Genomic DNA, 17,940 nt, shown 5'->3' with positions numbered 1-17,940 from the left:
AAGTTTTAATGATTACAAAAATCTCTTTAAAGACCATATCTAACATTTTAAATGTCCAAAGTGATATTTTAAGCATTTAGACTTTTATAACTTATTATTTTTCCTTTTAAAATATTTATTTTTATGTTTTTTTCTTAAACTACAGGTAATCCTTGAATTGACTGTTCAAAGTTACAATGGCACTGAAAAATGTGACTTAGGACCCTTTTTCACAGTTGACATTTGCAACATCTCCATGATCATGTTATCAAAATTCAAATGCTTGGCCTTCTGACAAAGAAAGTCAACGGGGAAGCCAGATTCACTTAATAACTGGGTTACTAATTTACCAACTGCAGTGATTCACTTAACTGTGGCAAGAAAGTAAGTGGGGCAAAACTCACTTCAATTTCTTACTTAACAACAGAAGTTTTGGGCTCAATTTTCATTCTACGTCAAGGACTACCTGCATTCTTTTGAAACTGAACATAGAACTCTTGTTTAGGGATGGAACTCTACCTTAAAAATGAAACTTGCCCTTCCAATTGTCATCAATCCACACAAACAATAAGCATATTGTTTGTGTGGATTGATGACAATTGTAAAGGCAAGTTTTAAAATATAAAGTTTGAAAAAAGATCAAGTAAAGCGAGTTGAGAGTTAATGGGTACAACATTCATAAAACAGAAAAACAATTTTTTGGCAGCTTCCCCATGAAACCATAGCTGCTCAGAAGAAATGTAGACATTTCCAGAGAAGATGCTATAAGTGTGAAAATTCTTCTAATAAGTTGACTCATACTGATTATATTCTTTTTTTTTTATTAAAAGAGTTTTATACAAACAAATTTTCCCCGTTTTCACCCCCCCTCCACACAATATAAATCTCATACAAATGCTATACCCCCCCAACCCCCCCGCAAAAATTCACATTCAAATATTATACCAAACACTTTACCCCCTCCCCTCCCCCCATCTTAAAATAGATTACTCATAACCCCTCTCCTCCCAACAAACACTATATAAATTTCTCTTAAATTAATAATAACACATTGATCATTTTCTAAGCTAATTTAACATCTATAACTCTTAATATAAATTTCTCCTAGCCTAACAATGTTTCATTAATCCCATCTTCTAATTTATTCATATATATATATTGCCCCACCCTCCACCCTAACCCTCCCCCACCTCCCACACAAACCCACCCCCCTGACTTCCGCTGTATACCACTCTAACAATTCCAAACATCCCATATACTATTTACTCTGATCATCTATCGGTCTAAACATTCTTACCTAAAGACTAGATAATAACTCCTAGTCTGATATTTATTCTGTATATAATCAATCCATTTTGCCCACTCCTGTGTATATTCCTCCTGTTTCTGAGCTTTTAAGAAAGCTGAGATTTTTGCCATTTCGGCGAACCCCGCCACCTTCTGAATCCATTGATCAATTGTCGGTAAAAAATCTTTTTTCCAATGTTGCGCAATTAACAACCTAGCTGCTGTAACCATATACAAGGCCAATTTTGTTTCCCCTTTGGTAAAATCCTTAACTATACCCAATAAAAACATTTGCGGAGTGAATTGTATTCTTTTCTTAAATACATTCTGCATAACCCACCATATCTTTATCCAAAAAGCTTTCACCTTGTTACAAGTCCACCATACATGAAAAAAAGTAGCATCTAGACACCCGCATCTCCAGCATTTTGGTTGAACATTTGGGTACATGCATGATAATTTTTTAGGATCTAAATACCATCTGTAAAACATTTTATAAAAATTCTCCCTTAAATTCTGTGACTGTGTAAATTTAACATTCTGAATCCATATTTTTTCCCACGTTTCCAACATAACCACTTCACCAAAATTCTGAGCCCATTTAATCATACAATCCTTAACCAATTCATTTTCTGAGTCTCTTTCTAACAGTACATTATATATTTTTTTAACTTGTTTTGGACCAGTCTCTTTTATCTGCTTAATCAGTTCCACTTCTTTATCCATAAAACCGACCCTGCAATCTTCTTCCCATCTCTTCTGAAGCTGTATATAATGTAACCAATTTAAGGTAATTCCTTCTTCCAACAGCTGTTCCAAAGTTTTTAACTTCCATTCGCCCCCATCAGCAATAAGCACATCTTTATATAAACAACCCCCGAGTGACTTAATATTCATAATCCCCATGGTATTCTTATATAGTCAGCATATGAATATGAATTTTTATAAAGCTTGCCTTAGACTGGGCACACAAGTAATGCAAAATTTCCAGAAGCACTTCTTTGTATTTACACTTTGAGAAGCCCTTTTAAGTGTGATTTTCCAGCAATTCCATCCATCAAACAACTCTTTATTTGGAAATAATCACACAATTTTCTTTAGTCAACTGGAACCAAGACAACTTTGTTGTTTATGTTTTTTTTAAACATGCTTGTGGTGGATCAGCTGATTTTGATTCAACATATTCTGAGAAATCATTTTAGCTGGAATTTGAGGACATTTAAAATATTTTTTTCAATACTTCTCAAAAAGCCCTTTCTAAGGCACAATTCTCCAACTCCCAGATTATAAATCAAAAGTGAAAGCAACAGCAAGAGAATAAAGGAAGATCTCAGAAACAGTTATAGTTAATAACAGCTACGATTTGATTCACTAAGAACGTTAAACATTGGATCTTTGTATATTATCAAATGCCAGAGGAAGAAAATTCATTTTCTGAATTATGTAATGATATAAGGTAAAAATAAAGGTTCCCCTTGCACATATGTGGTAGTTGTAGGGGGTGGTGCTCATCTCTGGTTCAAAGCCGAAGAGCCAGCGCTGTCCGAAGACATCTCTGTGGTCATGTGGCCGGCATGACTAAATGCCGAAGGCGCACGGAACACTGTTACCTTCCCACCAAAGGTGGTCCCTATTTTTCTACTTGCATTTTTACATGCTTTTGAACTGCTAGGTTGGCAGAAGGTGGGACAAGTAAAGGGAGCTCACTCCTTTGTGGTGGTAGGGATTAGAACCGCCGAACTGCTGACCTTTCTCATTGACAAGCTCAGTGTCTCAGCCACTGAGCCACCGCATCCCTATATAACTTTATACACAGTATTAAATTTAGACCGCCCTTAAATAAACGTAGGCATTGTTATTCACTTTAAGTTGTGCGTTTGCTGTCTGTTTTTAATTTTAATATATATACAAAACATCAGCGATCCTCATTAGAACTTCATGCAAGCACCTCCATCTCCAAAGACTTATAAACCGGCCCATCTTTATATAGCGCGGTCGGTTACAATCTCTGAAGCTGGAGCTGCCTTCTCGGGATCCCGATGACTGACCGCTCCAAACCGAGCCGGCCAGAGCGGTGCGAACTCCACCGAGGGCTTGCATGCGAAGGAGACCTCCCTCATAGCAGGTATTTCCTCCACCACCCGGAATCCGCGGCCCGAAACCCGCCAGGCCCCGTCGGGCTGGCACTTCGGCTGAGGCCTTTTAAGAGGCGAGACGGAACCCGAGGAGTGTGACTCAGCATGTGGCAGCTGCTGCGGCCTAGTCATCTCTCGCCGCCAATTCCAGGAAAGGCCTCCAGAGAGGAAAGGGTGGACCCGCGGAGCCCTCTAAGGAAGTGCGAAGATACTTTATTCTTCCAGCAAATTCCGAACTCTCCCCCCCCCGCCCCGACAAACCCCCCGGAGGAGGGAGGGAGGGAGGGGGGAAGGGAGGCAGACCTATGCATGCTGGGAAACGGAGTTTTCTTAGGCCGCTCCATCCAAGAACAGGTGGTTTTTTGGGGGGGTCTTTCACCCCCTGCATGTCGGCCTGTGTAGTTTTTTTCGCTCCGGTGGCCGCAAAGCATGTCGGGTGCGGTGGTTCTTCGTTCCCCTGCGGCGGCGGCGGGTTGTCGCATCCCCGCAGCCGACCAGGGCCGCGGCGTTTGCCGCTGCTGTTGCAACCGCGTCGGCCTGCTATCTCACTTCCTCTTCCGGGCGCGCGGCCGAGGAACAGGAGGAGGAGGAGGCAGCGGCGTTGGTGGTGGCGGCGACGACGACGGCGGGTCAGTCGGTCGATCTGTCGGAGCCGGCGACGGCTCTCCTCCTTTTCCGCCTCCTCTCCGAGCCGAGGGGGTCGATTGCGGGGCTTCCTCTCCCCCTTGCCGAGGAGGAGCCGTTTTCGCCACAACCGCTGCCGCGCGCGATGGAGCCGGAGTCGGTGATCGAGGATAAGACCATCGAGTTGATGGTGAGTGAGCGGGGCTCGCAGGAGAGCCGGTGCGGATCCTCTCTCTCTTTCTCTCCCACACACCTATTCTTCCCTCAGGGCGGCCTTCGCTCAGGGGGCTGGGGGAGGGAGGGAGACGCCACAACGGCGGCGGCAGGAGGGGGGAAGGGGAGAGAAAGGAAGGGGAGGCGCCGGCGCGGTGGGAGATGGTCTTTGTAGGCCTCGATTTCGACAGAGGGGCCTTTCCCATCTCCCTCTTCCCATGGCTGGGAGGGGCCGGGTCTCGCCCTGAGGCGCACTTCTCCCCCTCTCCCCCTCCTCCCCCGGTTGAAGGACAAGAGCCTCCTTCCCTCATACAGTATAAAGGAGCCGCGCTGGATCCGGCTCTCCTTTTCTCTCTGTCTCTCTCTCTCTCTCCCGCTCGTTTCCTGTTCCTCGGGCCCCACAGACGGAGAGAGGAAGGTCCGGCCTCGCTGGCTTCCTTCATCTCCGGTTAGCCCGCTCGCATCCTAAGCGACCGAGACAAAGCGGTGCAGGTGCCTGACCCCTGTAGGTGCCGAGGGCTGGGCGTCGCTCTCCCTCCCCCCCCCACCTCATTCTCTCTCTCCTTCCCTCCCTCCTCCTCCATCTTCCCGCTTTGCGGACTGAAGGTGACATTCCCCGTAGTGATGCCTTGAGCGGGAGGAGCTACCACGTGATGAGGCGCCCACTTCCTCAAAAAGAGTTGGGTGGGGGTGGGGTGGGGGGAGGGGCTGAAATCCTTCTCTGGAAACGCTGGGACCCCTAGCAGGGTCACCGAGCATTGACTGCATTTGGCGCTATTCGGATTGTGTGTGTGTGTGTGTCCCACCTTTCTGTCCCTTACTAGATTTGGGTAAAAGCAGAGAATTTGGGGCCTTGGTCCTGCTGAGCGCCCTGCAGGCTTGCCCAACAAAAAAAAATGTTCTGCTTCAAGATGGAATTTGCTTTATTGTGTTCATTGATTTCCAGCGATTTCTTTCACCAAACGTGTCTCCCCCTCTTTTAGAAGTTCCCCTTTCGGATATTGGTGATAGGTACCTGGACCCCTCCTGCCTTTCGATTTAACTCCGATTGCGAGCTGAAATTTGCTTTGCCCCAGATTTAGTAATGTTTTTTTTTTTTAAAGCGTTTTAACTTCTTTGGGGGAATGCTTTAGAATAGATTAATCTGCAAATTATCTGAAATTTGGACCTCTTCCTAAGGAGGATTGCATCTGTTGTGGATGCATGTGTGAATATCATGATCCGTAAAAGGAATGCCTGTTCTATGAAAAAGGCATATCTAGCCTTCCAGAGTTCAAAATATCCCTGATTAATTCTATTTGCATATCCAAACATCATGATAGTTTCCAGTTATTTTTTATTAAAGTGTTGAATAGATCAAACAAAATGCCTGTGATACTGTTCCTTCAGACAGACTTTAAATGCCACTTTTAGAACAGAACAATTTAAATGTTTTTTAAAAAATTCTTTATCACACATTATTTCCTTCCTGACATTTTCTTTGCCATCATCCTGGCTTTTGGGGTTTTTTTAACGGTATTTCCCCCTAAACCATGAATTATAGTAATGGAAGTCAAAAATGCAGTGATTCATAGGTGGCAGTGTTGTATGATGGCATTTTCAGTTTCTTTCAGTAGAGGATGATAATCCATATGATTGCACTAAAGCAATAAATGGGGCAAAGACTGAATTTACACATTTGATAGTTTTCCAGTTTTAATATGGCTAGGTCCTATTTGCAATTTAGAAACAATTATATCATAACTTTATTCTCCTTTCTGTTGAAGTTTTCGAATGTCAGATCAAAAACAATCTTGTGGATTAAAGGGCACTTAAACATTAATTAATTAATTACAATAAACTTGTTTTAATCTGCATATAATGAATTTGTTCAGCACAGCTGTTCGCTATCATTGGTATAATGTTAGTGAAATGCAGTATGGCTGAATATATTGTTGGGGAGGCCATAGTAGATAAAATGGCCACAGATTAAATGGAAATGGGTGATATCACTATAGCAAATATTGAAGGTGTTTTTCTACAGTTAAAATGTTCAATGTATTGATTTTCAGGAAATTAAGTGTATGTTTTTAATGCAGTTTTTTTATGTCAAAAATGTCCTTGAATGTTTGTTTGAAGCCAATGTGTATTGCTAGATAATGACATTACTTATGAGTTATTTGAACTATCAAAGAAACTGCCACCTTATCAAACATGAACTTTCCAAAAATGCTATTCATTGTACTTCAACTTATTCTCTTGTGTTATTTTTGTGTTTCTTATTGTTGGTCAGTATGAGTTTCATGAATCAAATAACATATTCATGTAGCACTTACAAGTCTGTAGTAAAGAATATGCTTTTAGTATTCATAAATATATTGGACTTTTTCACACTATTATATAGCTTTATTTATTTTCATTGAGCATGGTGTGAGACCCTAGTGTGTTCATAAACTGCATTTAATCAAACTGCCTTATCAGTAATGGATAAGCTGGTCAGAGGGTGATTCAACCTGGAAATAAGGAGGAATTGTTTGACAGTAAGAACAATTAATCAACGGAATAGCTTGCCTCCTGGAGTTGTGGTGCTCTATTGCTGGAGGTTTTCAAGAAAAGATTCGATAATCATTTGTCTGGTAGGGTATTAGGATTCCTGCCTTGAGCAGGGGGTTGGACTAGAAGACCTCCAAGGTCCCTTTCGGCCCTGTGATTCTCTGACTGTAGGTTAATTCAGCTAATGCCTGTTACTAATAGAAATCCTGGGAAAGTTGCTAGAAAGCAGCTTTGAAGAAAGTTGCTGGATCTTCCAAAAGGCTGTGATCGGATCATTGGTAGGGACACACCAGGCGTTGAACTACTGCACCAGTCATTGATATAAACATATTTCTTCCCTTCTCCTTTTCAGTCATCTATATTGCAGAGACTAGTTTTATTCAATTTCCCCTTCCCCTTGGGAGCTGTTACAGTACACAATTCTGAAAGATGAGAAATAGCTCTCATCAAATGCAACACTCCTTTCTTCTCTGTGGATTTCAGTTGCAAAACAATTGGGTTTCACAACTTGGATACAGGCCTATGCTCGTATTCATATGATAGTAAAAGTGTTATGAATGTTATTCCCATTTTTGGGGATTTCTTTGTGAATTCTTACATCATTTTGATGAGATTTATTTCAATAATTTTGGGGAAATTTTTAAGAGCCCAGTTTTTATAGTGGGGAAAAAGTACTTACAGATAATGCTATACCTAGTTTGTATTTCTTTTTGACTGCCAAGTCAAAATAGTTTAAATGGACTGTGCTACTAGATTTACAGTCTTGACTTTATCCCAAGTCCTTAGTAGATTTGTTATTTAGCGCGGGATATTAGTTTATATCGGTTGAAGGCTCTGTGTATATGAAAAATAGCTTGTGAAAGAATTTATGTTAGTATGATGTCGGCATAAATCTATATAAGTATGAAAGACTATGTTTTATAATTGAATATTCTGTTACCCTTTAAAGCCACCAGGCTTTACTTTGTGTAAAGTTGTAGTCATAAAGAAGAATGAATCTAGCAAAAGATGTTAGGTAACATAATTTACCATTGCTGATCGTCTGTTAAAATGGAGATAACTATTGCTCTTGTTTCACTGTATTTGTATCCTACAATTTAGCTAGTTGTGGAAAAAGCTGGTCTACTTTCATAGACCAAAATCAGACATAGATTATTGCTCTACCAGGATGTATGTATGTATGTATGTACGTACACACACACACACTTGAATTGTGGTTGTTTTGCTGTCTTGGTTAAACCTGCTTTACAAGAAGAATAAAGGAAAAACCTTAAAAAGGCTTTTCTAGCATAGAAAACATGAACTTTTGCTGAAAAGGCTGGGAGACACAAGAAAATGTTTAATACAGCTGCCATTTTTACCCATAATTTGTTGACTGAGAATGATGGCCAAGCTGTTGGCCAAACTAAATACAGAAAATGTGAAGATACAGTGCATTCATCCATGAATATTTAATTGCCTCTTAAAACAATTACAGGAATTTACCCAATGGAGAGTGGGATCACATTAATTTTGTGTGATTAGTTAGATAGCTCCTTAATAAAAAAAATGCCCAGATATTTTTTATCACATCCCATTCCAGTATTGACTAGCCCCCCTCCTCCCCTCCCCCTGACTTTTACAGAGAAAATCTCATTAACTTTTTGAGTTCAGTTTGAAATGGTGACAGACATCAACAGGAATGAAGTCAATCTTATCAAATATCTTTTAAGGCAAATGAGTTGCACCCTGTTCCTATCTGGGATTCCTTCTTATGACACATAGAAGCTTGTTCAAAAGGCCCCTGGCAACTCATGAGATAGCAAATGAGTTCATATCATTTTGGGACCCTTTCAGAAGCTACATACAATATTTAAAATTATAACTTTATACGCACATTTTTATTCATATGTGTTCATTTTGTATAGGTAAACACATATATTAATTATGAAACAATGGCTCTTTTCTGGCACAGAAATTGGGGATATTTGTAAATTTTCATGTTACATGATCCTAAAAGTGAACAGGTTTTGCTGCGTATCCCTTAGCAAATTATAAATATGGTACTGTTCTCCGGTATTAATCGCAGGAGGTCCAGGAATGGGATTATCATGTCCTAATCTGCCCTGAGACTGTGTCATAACTTTAGCCACACCTCTCTGATTCTTCCTCCTTGGCTCTAGTTTCGACTCAGTCTGGCCCAAGAGAGGACTTATTTCCCTTGGCTCTACTGATTCAAAATTCCTAACCTTCTTCCCTTCCATTTTTACCTTCCTAACCTTGATTCTTTACAAGGATAATTGGCAATCTGAGTGAGTTGCAGTTACTATGACCATCAGCAGTTAAGAGTGCCGACGGCGCCCCTACAACGGGCTTATGTCACATGGAGCTCAGAAGAACTGGGCTTCTTCAGCTTCGCTCCGAAGACTCTTTAACAGCCTGCGGTCTTTGGAAATCGCAGGCTTGGGTACGCCAGAGCGTGGCTGGTTCTTCTCAGTGCCAATGGTGCTGCTCCTTTGGACCAATTGGCCAACGTGGTGATTGGAGGAGCAGGGCTTCTCTTGGCAGCATCCCGAAGATCGTCAACAGCCTGCACCCTTCGGAAAGGCCAGAACAGTGTGCCAGAGCGTGGCTGCTGCTTCCCACCGCGGAAGGGCAATTTTTTTTGGTGTACAAAAGAGTCCTGCGTGTACCGGCAGCCATTTTATCACGGCTAAGGTGGATCCGGCTAAAATCACTCCTGCACATTGAGGACTGACTGCAGGAGGACAGGACAACACAAGCCTTACCTTCAAGAAGCCTCTTGTTTCGGTTCGGTGCTCAGGAGATGGACAGAGATCTGAGACTTGCTGGGCGCAAGACCGTGAGTAGAAGGGACACAAAATGGCGGACACCTCACCAACAGGGGAGGCAGACCCTTCATCTTCGGCTACAACTACGGCAACCAGAGCCAGGAGTCCTAGAAGGCCACCTAGATCGAAGCAGCAAGGCAAGTCACCTTCCAGCCGTGCCTCCAGGGCTGCAGAAAAGGATGAGAGGAGGAGGCAGAAGGTACTTGAGAAACAAGTTGCCAGAGCTGGGCCTTGTGCTCGTCAAACTACCACCAGTAATGTATCTGCTTCTCCACGGGATTCTCTATACCAAGATCAAGTATCCCCTGACAGGGACCGCTCTCTTTCTCCTCTATCTTCTGGGAACCCAGGTGACTTTCGGGGGACCCTTTTGAATGTACAGTCCCCATGGCAGGGACTCAGGAGCAATCTAGGCCTAGATTGGCCCCCGAGGCACCTCTTGCGCCCACAGCGATTGACTTTGGGCCTGAGCCTTGCCCATGCCGGAGGTTCCTGAGCAACTGTGACTAATTATTTCCCAAGCCATTTCACATGGCATTGCATTGGGTCTCCGGCAACATAAGCCACCAATACCACCAGCCATGCCTTGGCAAGCGAATCCTAGGCATTCCCTGGCACAACCTAGCACATCTCATATCCAGACCTAGGTCGCCATCCATTGCTAGCGAGGGATCCATTTGGGGTGATGAAGAGCACAGAGAAACTGATCTATCAGATGACGAGGGTCTGATCCCATATCCCTCTGCCTTTACGGGGCTCTTTCCCTTTAACCTATTCAGATCCTTGGTTCACAAGGCAAGAACCACCACTAAATTGGGATCTGTTGCCTTAGCATCCGAGCAGTTCTCTAGCGTTCAGGGACAGGATGGGGGTGTGTTCACAGAGGCAGGAAATCCCAGGCCTTCAGCTGTTTAGGGGTGTAGTCAAGAAGCAATGGTTGAAGCCAGCTTCCTTTCCTAATCCCGAGGGTAACAATAGAAAATTTTACAATTTAGAGCATGAATTTTGCCAGGACCTTGACCCCCGGTAGGAGGCCGAATTGACCTTTAGAAAAACATCCCAGTCAGCGGCCTGGGCCGTTAAGGCAGCAGCTTTGGCCTCCTATTTTAACCACATGACTCTCTGGATTAAACAATTGCAGAAAAGGATACCCATTCAGGATGTCAGGCTGCAGAAAGATCTCAATAAGTTTCTAGCAGCTACACAATTTTCTGCAGACTCCACCTTAAATGCGGTCAAATTTGCATCCAGGGCCCTAGCCTTGTCTGTTACTTCCAGATGCTTATTGTGGCTTTGTAAGTGGCTGACGGATACTAAGTCAAAATGGTGATTAGCAGCTTCCCCTTACTCTGCCGGGTCTTTGTTTGGTGAGTCGTTGAATCCTATCCTGATAGAGGATAAGGATAAACATAAGGTGCTACCCACATTATCCAGATGATCTGATCGTCTGCCCACACCATACTTCTGGAGTCAGGTTTTTCGCCCCACAGGTCAAGACTGCCAACAGCAGAGATATTTTCCTGCATGAGGAGATAGACAGGCTGACCAGTCATCCTTCCAGGACACACAAAGGTTCCACTCCAGGGGTAAGTGGCCCTTTCGAGGGAGCGGCGGCCATCCCTTCCAGAGGGGTAAGTGACTCATACCTGGGTCCTCCCATAGGTAGTCGCCTGACACTATTTGCGGACCTATGGGAGAACCAAACACCAAAGTCCTGAACATTATCCGTTTTGACCTCGGACTGGACTTTCTCTCCACACCCCCGAATCAACTCAGAACTTTTCCTGTCTCCACCAACAAAACAAAACACAGACTCATGAGAGCCACAATCCAACACTTGTTGGACATCGAGGCCATCAGGGTTGTCCCGGAGGCTTACAGGAGGACGGCGTTCTACTTCAACCTCGTTGTGGTTCCAAAGGGTTCAGGGGTGGTGGTGGTGGAGGACAATTCTAGATCTCAAAAGATCTAAATTCTTATCTCACCTACAAGAGGTTCTTCAAGATGTCCTCCCTGAAATCCATCTTAGAAGGCATCAGGGAGGGAGACTACATGGCCTCTAATAGACCTGACGGAGGCTTACCTGCAAATCTTGATTCTTCCGGAACATCAGAGATACCCCTGGCTCTCCTACAGGGGAACCCACTACCAATACAGGGCCCTGCTGTTTGGCTTGGCTTCTGCCCTCAGGACCTTTACCAAGCTATTCCGATAAGAATAGAGTACTACCAGGATGACATTCTTGTCCAGGCAGCATGTGCAGCTCAGACCCTCCAAAGCCTTCAACTCTACAGGAGCATGGCTTCCTGGTTAACTTCGAGAAGAGCCATCTCATCCCTTGACTAGAATCCTCCACTTAGAAGCCCTGATAGACACCAAAGTGGAAAACTTATATCTGCCTCCTGATCACATAGACAGTCTCAGGTGATTGCTTACACAGATTCACAAGGAACGCATGGCCCCAGTCATTCTTCTCTCCAAACTACTGGGAAAGATGATTTTGTGCATGTGCCATGGGCATGGCTTCATGCCAGAGAATTGCAGTGGTTCCTTCTCCCCTTCCAATGGAGGGGCACCAGTGCCTCAACTTTGAGATAAGGGTCCTGGCTCAGGTGCTGCTCTCTTTCCGCTGGTGGTCGTCCCCCTTGCTAACCAAGGTTGTACATTCAAAGAACCGCACAGACTCACCCTCACCACGGATGCCAGCCTGTTCAGCTGGGGGGCCCTTGTGGGATCGCAACCAGCTCAGGGACAATGGACAGGAAAAGACATAGCCCACAACATCAATTGTCTGGACCGGAGACCAATCCACCTGGCCCTTCGCCACTTCCAATCGAAGGCCAACACGTGCTCATATTGACAGACAATGTTGCAGCAAATGTGCATGCCAATTGGCAAGGGGGGGGGACCCACTCAAAGACCTTATGGCTCGAAGCACATCAGCTGAGAATCTGGGTGGAGAGACATATCCTCTCGATCAGTTTGGAACACATCTCGGGACAAGCAAACCATCAGGCAAATTGGCTCAGCAGGGCCACAGTGGACCGTGGCGAGTAGCTTCCTGAGCTGTTCAAACAGATTTGCCACAAGTTCAGTCATCCGGAGGTGCACTTGTTTGCAACCCCACAGAATGCTCAGCTGCCCAGGTTCCTTTCCTGCTTCCCAACTCGGGGGGCGGTGGGAACCAATGCCCTTCGTTGCCAGTGGCCCAAGGTTCTCCTTTATGCTTTTCCTCCCCTTCCTCTGATCCCGGGGGTCCTCAAATAGATAGTGCTGGAGGGGGCGGAGGTCGGTATTTCTTAGGAGGGTCCAGGCCCTGCCCTAGGTCTGTAGTTAAGCCGCTGGGAATGAGATGAGGTGTGGGGGGGAATCTTTTCCCTTTTTCTCTCTCCTCATCAGATCTCATCAGCTTCATCCAATGCACATATATATGGCTGCGTCCTTGTCGAAATGAGCCAAGGAGGAAAAGTCAGAGAGATGTGGGTAAAGTTATGACTCAGTCTCTGGGCAGATTAGGACATGATAATCCCATTCCTGGACCCTCTTGCAAAATACTGAGAAAGGTAGGACCAATGTTCCTTTTATTACATTAATATAGCTCATGGGATTTTGGTAGTGATATGGAGTGTAGGAGAAGGAAAGCCAAGCATCATCTTAGCCTACAAATTAAAATATGTTTGATGAATATTTCCGTGAAATCAGTGAGATTTACTTACAAGTGGAATACTTTTTCAGAATTACTTACTCAAATACTGTCTAATATAAGATAGAAAATATACTTCTGCAGTATTGTTTCTGAAATTTTCATTTGACTTTACATATAGATTCATATTAATTTATCATTGGGGATATATTATTCAATTTGACAATTTAGATGGATATCCTGTCTAAAATAAAAATTGTAATTCATGAATACATATGTATATATGTATGTTTATAAAATCTATGCAGAATTTCAAATATGGTATATTAGTAGTAGATTTACAGCTTTTTCATTCTTTTCTTTGAAAGTCCAGCAATAGGAAATGCCTTTGCTCTTATCAAATCTTAAAATATTTTCAAATATTTCCATAAAGTATTTGGAATGTTGAATATAAATTGACTGTTTTTGAATATTATTTGTTGAATTTTTCTTTCATATTAACTATTTTATATGTTCAAATATTTATAGCCTACACTAAGCTGACATGGCATATTTTAATATTTTTTTATTTTTTACCTAATATCCACCAGGTATACTAGGTGTGTCAACTTAGGGTAACAATTTCTAAATATTTTTCCAGCATTACTGATCGTATTCTAGGTCTGTAAAATGTTTTGCCCCTCCAAACTTGAAATGTTCACTGTTAAATCTGATTAACATAGTCTACAAATTATAGCAAGGCTTGGTAACTTCTATGTGCTTCACCATTAAAGAAAAACAATATTTCACCTTTCATTTCTTAACCTGTGATTCATTCCATTGAATTTCTCTTTAAATAATTCTGAAATTCTTCAGATATTTCCAGGGGTGGGCTTAAATTTTTTTAGCAATGGGTTCCCTGCCCAGTTGCTGGGTGGGCATTGCCTAGTCGACCTCCTGCACCACGGTGGGGGGGGGGCATTTTCACCCTCCCCAGGTTCTGGAAGCTTTACTCAAGCCTCTAGGAGGGTGAAAACGGCCTCCCCGGATTCCGGAGGCCGGAAATGGGGGCCCTTCTGGAACTTCCAGGAGGCCCATTTTTCACCCTCCCCAGGCTCCGAAGGCCCTGCAGAGGCCGGAAACAGGGCTGTTTCCGGAACTTCCTGGAGACCTGTTTTTCGCCCTCCCTGAGCCTCCGCGTGGGCCCTGTACTTACCTGGCATGCCAAACGGGCTGCGTGGTTCACCAAACTGGGCAAATCCTTAGCTAGAGGATTGACCGAACCCGCAGCAGCCCACCCGTGGATATTTTTGAAACACTTTCAGATATTTAAGGTATTTCTACTTTTACCACAAGAACATACTGTAAATTTAGGTTTGAAATGCCAATTTTTACTTATCAGGTTCAAATGCAAACCTGTTAATTTTGATGCAAGCTATTAAAATTTGTATTATTTTCCTAGGTTTTTTTTCTATTAAAGTAATAGTAAATGTCCAACGTTGTAACTGCATCTATCAGTGGAAAGGACAATCCTGCACCTTTGTATGTTTCCCGGGTCTGCTTTATTTGATTTATTTATAATCTGTACCACATTCATCCACATTCATTCATCTAGCAATAAATAACAATTAAAGCCATTATATAAGAATAATGAAAACAGTTCTTGATTTGTTGGGATGTTCCAGGAAATATTTGCAGGACATGCAATGGGAGTGAAGAGAGAGAGAAAAATCAATTAATAAGTGAATATTTACACATGTAAAAAGAATTAGAGCTCTAATTTTTGTATGTGGCTTTGTAAACCTGCTTAGTGTTATTTGTTATTTTTTTAACATGGATAAGCTTTGTCAGATTCCGTGGTCTTCCGAATGTGTATATTTAACTTAATATCAAAGCATGCTGCAGATATCCAATGCTATGCAAGTGAAATTTTCTTTTACCTCTTCCTTCTTCTTCCCCCGTAATATTTCTTCAATGAATAAAAACATAGCTGTTTAGCAAATTTAGCTCTTAATTAAATGCAGCCTTATTATTAAACTGCTAGTCTGAAATAAGAAAGGGAGAGAAATATATTGCTGTTTCTTTCTGTATTTTTTTCCAATGATCATTTAACTCGGCACAGTTAAAATAGCACTCTCATTAGCTTGATAGGTAGTCCTTGACTTACTTACATAAGTTCATTTAGTAACCGTTCCAAGTTATGACACTGGAAAAAGTGACTTATGACCATTTTCACACTTATGACCATTGCAACATCCCCATGATCACATGTTTTACATTCAGATGCTTTGCATCTGGTTCATATTTATGATGTGACAAGTGAAGTCAATGTAGAAGCTAGATTCACTTAACAGCCCTGTTACTAACTAAACAGGTGCAATGATTCACTTAACAAATGTGGCAAGAAAAGTGGCAAAACTTTCTTAACAGATTTCTCACTAAATTCTGGGCTCAATTGTGATCATAAGTTAAAGACTACCTGTACTTGGATTGTATGCATCCAGGAAAGTTATTGAATAGAGCCCTCTATAACACTCTGCAAAAAGCTATTTTAATGAGACTACAAGAGAAATTATTAAATGAGTAGGAAATTGTTGTTTTAATGTATTTGTTTCTATCTAAGTGTAAATAAAGTCAAATGAAGTTTTGTGCTGGGTTCTGTTTCTTTGTTTTCCCTCTGTCTTGCTTCTTAAAAGGTCTTCAGTTTCTTTGAATCTGTTTATCAAATTTAGAGGCCTCCTTTACCTCTAAAGAATCTGGCTAGCTTATAATTTAAAAGTTAAAAAAAGATCATAAAGTCCCCCCTCCTCCATTTTTAAAAAACTTTGGCCTACTTTTTATTCATGGAAAGCCCAGTAGGCAGGAAAGAAAAAGGTTATATAGTAGCACATTGTCTAATGTTGGCAATCCCAGGTAATACATGCATGGTGAAATCTTGATTTAATGGATCATTTAGTAGGGTTTGGAGCTGTCTATTAATCCCAAAGGTCAATTGCATCTCAAAGTACATCATTTGCAGCAATTTACATTACTTGTATATACATATGATGTAATTTAACATTGATTTTTATGAATCATCTGGACTACTTTGGATACTAAGGACTTACACATTATTTCAGGCAGATGTCTGGTTGAAGATTTTGTTTACTGAATAAAGACCTGTTAAATCGATGTTTTACTATACTGTTGCTATGAGAACCAGCAAGCTTTAGTAGTTATGGGGCTGGAGTAAGAGCAGAGAGGTTCTAGCTTCCTCCCTTAGGCATGGCGCTTGATGATGTTGGGCTAATCGCTTCCTCTCAGCCCAAATCAATGTCAGGCTCTGGAGCAAGACTGCTGAAAAACATATGATAGGCTTCCCTATAAGAAGAAAGCGAGTATGGTTTAGAACAGGCGCTGTGGCTGAGCTGGACACTAGTAGTATTTATGTAGCCTTGTATCCTAGTTTTATGTTGTGCATTAATACTACTTTAAAATAACACATGAAGATACTGGCTGGTTGTGAATTGCTAAAAGTTCTCCACAAATGCCAACAGACCTGTTTCATGAGAAGAAAGCATCTGGCAGTCTGGTTTCTCTGCTACATATAAATCCTACTGGAGAAAGATTTTCAAAAATGTCCATATATTTCTATAATTTAAATGATAGTAAAATCCATCTATGAAAAGTATGTTTTTTTGTGTACATTCTTTTTCCTGCTCTATCTCTCAGAGCCAAATGTTGAGATTATGAGAAATTTTGCTATGACATTCATTTCTCTTAATTGCTTTAGTCACAACAGAAAGCAAGGACTGTGCCTGTGCTAACTTTAGAATTTAGCAAATTATTGACTATGTATAGCAGGTGTGAGCAATTTATGGCCCCCTCTAACATTCTGAAATCAGAATTAGATGAATTTTAGATAGTGCTTTTTTGATTGTGTTAAGTACAGAAAGGTGATTTGGCAGTTCAGCCTTTGAAAATACCAAAATGTTTGAAAACCATAGTTGTACTGCTTCCAATGATATCTCTGCGTCTGTATATGGTCATTTGTAACTTTCCAAATCATCAAGAGACTAGCTAGGAGCCCAGTCCCATCTTAACTATGGTGTACAGAGTAACTCCTACTAAATTGGAGTAATTAAGTAATTAACAATGTTAATTACTGTAAATTATGTAGACCTTTACTAGTAGCTTCCAGTTCTCTTTACTGTCCAATCTTGATTTAAATAAGACTTTTTAAAGGCTTTCTTTTATAACACATGGGGGCTAAATGCCTTTGTAAATTTCAGAAGGATATGAATTAGTTCCATTGAGTCCAAAGAGCAGCATCTTTCCTCCTTGGCTTTTTCATTTATAGCAGATCTCTTTTGAAACTCAGATTTTCTTCCCTCAGAAAATCTTTATGATCACGTTCAAGTTAACTCTTTGAATCCTGGACATGTTCTAAAAATTTGCTATAATGGTTCCACTATTGTACTGCCAACTGATGGTTTTGAAGAGTTATGTGTATATTTTTAGTCTCAAATGTAGTACTGAATTTGTTTATTGTACCAGCCCAAATATTAGGACTCTTGTCAGTTGTTTGTTTCAGTTCATGTGGGTGGTGAAAAAAACAAAATTGTTTGTGCTGGATTGGTTGATTCAGTTATGAGGCATTGCAATTTCTTGTCTTTAATTTAGTTTCTTGTCTTAGATCCACCAATCCGTTGTTTCATCTGATCTAATGACTACTGGA

General features: G+C 41.7%; 1 protein-coding gene across 8 annotated transcripts in view; it reads left to right on the top strand.

Moving 5' to 3' along the window:
• Positions 1-3,114: 3,114 nt before the first annotated feature.
• The window catches only part of FBXW11 (F-box and WD repeat domain containing 11), a 74,232-nt gene continuing 59,406 nt past the window's right edge, over positions 3,115-17,940 (top strand). For 2 of the 8 annotated variants that reach the window (XM_081942677.1, XM_081942675.1), the window contains exon 1: positions 3,970-4,215. In XM_081942677.1, coding sequence (XP_081798803.1) covers positions 4,171-4,215 — 45 coding nt within the window. In that variant the 5' untranslated portion in view covers positions 3,970-4,170. Of the gene's footprint in view, positions 3,392-3,967; positions 4,216-4,533; positions 4,744-17,940 lie in introns of those variants that run through there. The other 6 variants (XM_081942681.1, XM_081942674.1, XM_081942678.1 and 3 more) reach the window with 6 other exon arrangements.

This window comes from Natrix helvetica (genome assembly GCF_964273705.1).
Source record: "Natrix helvetica genome assembly, chromosome: 2".
NCBI lineage: Eukaryota > Metazoa > Chordata > Lepidosauria > Squamata > Natricidae > Natrix > Natrix helvetica.
This window is presented reverse-complemented; position numbering and strand designations above follow the sequence as displayed.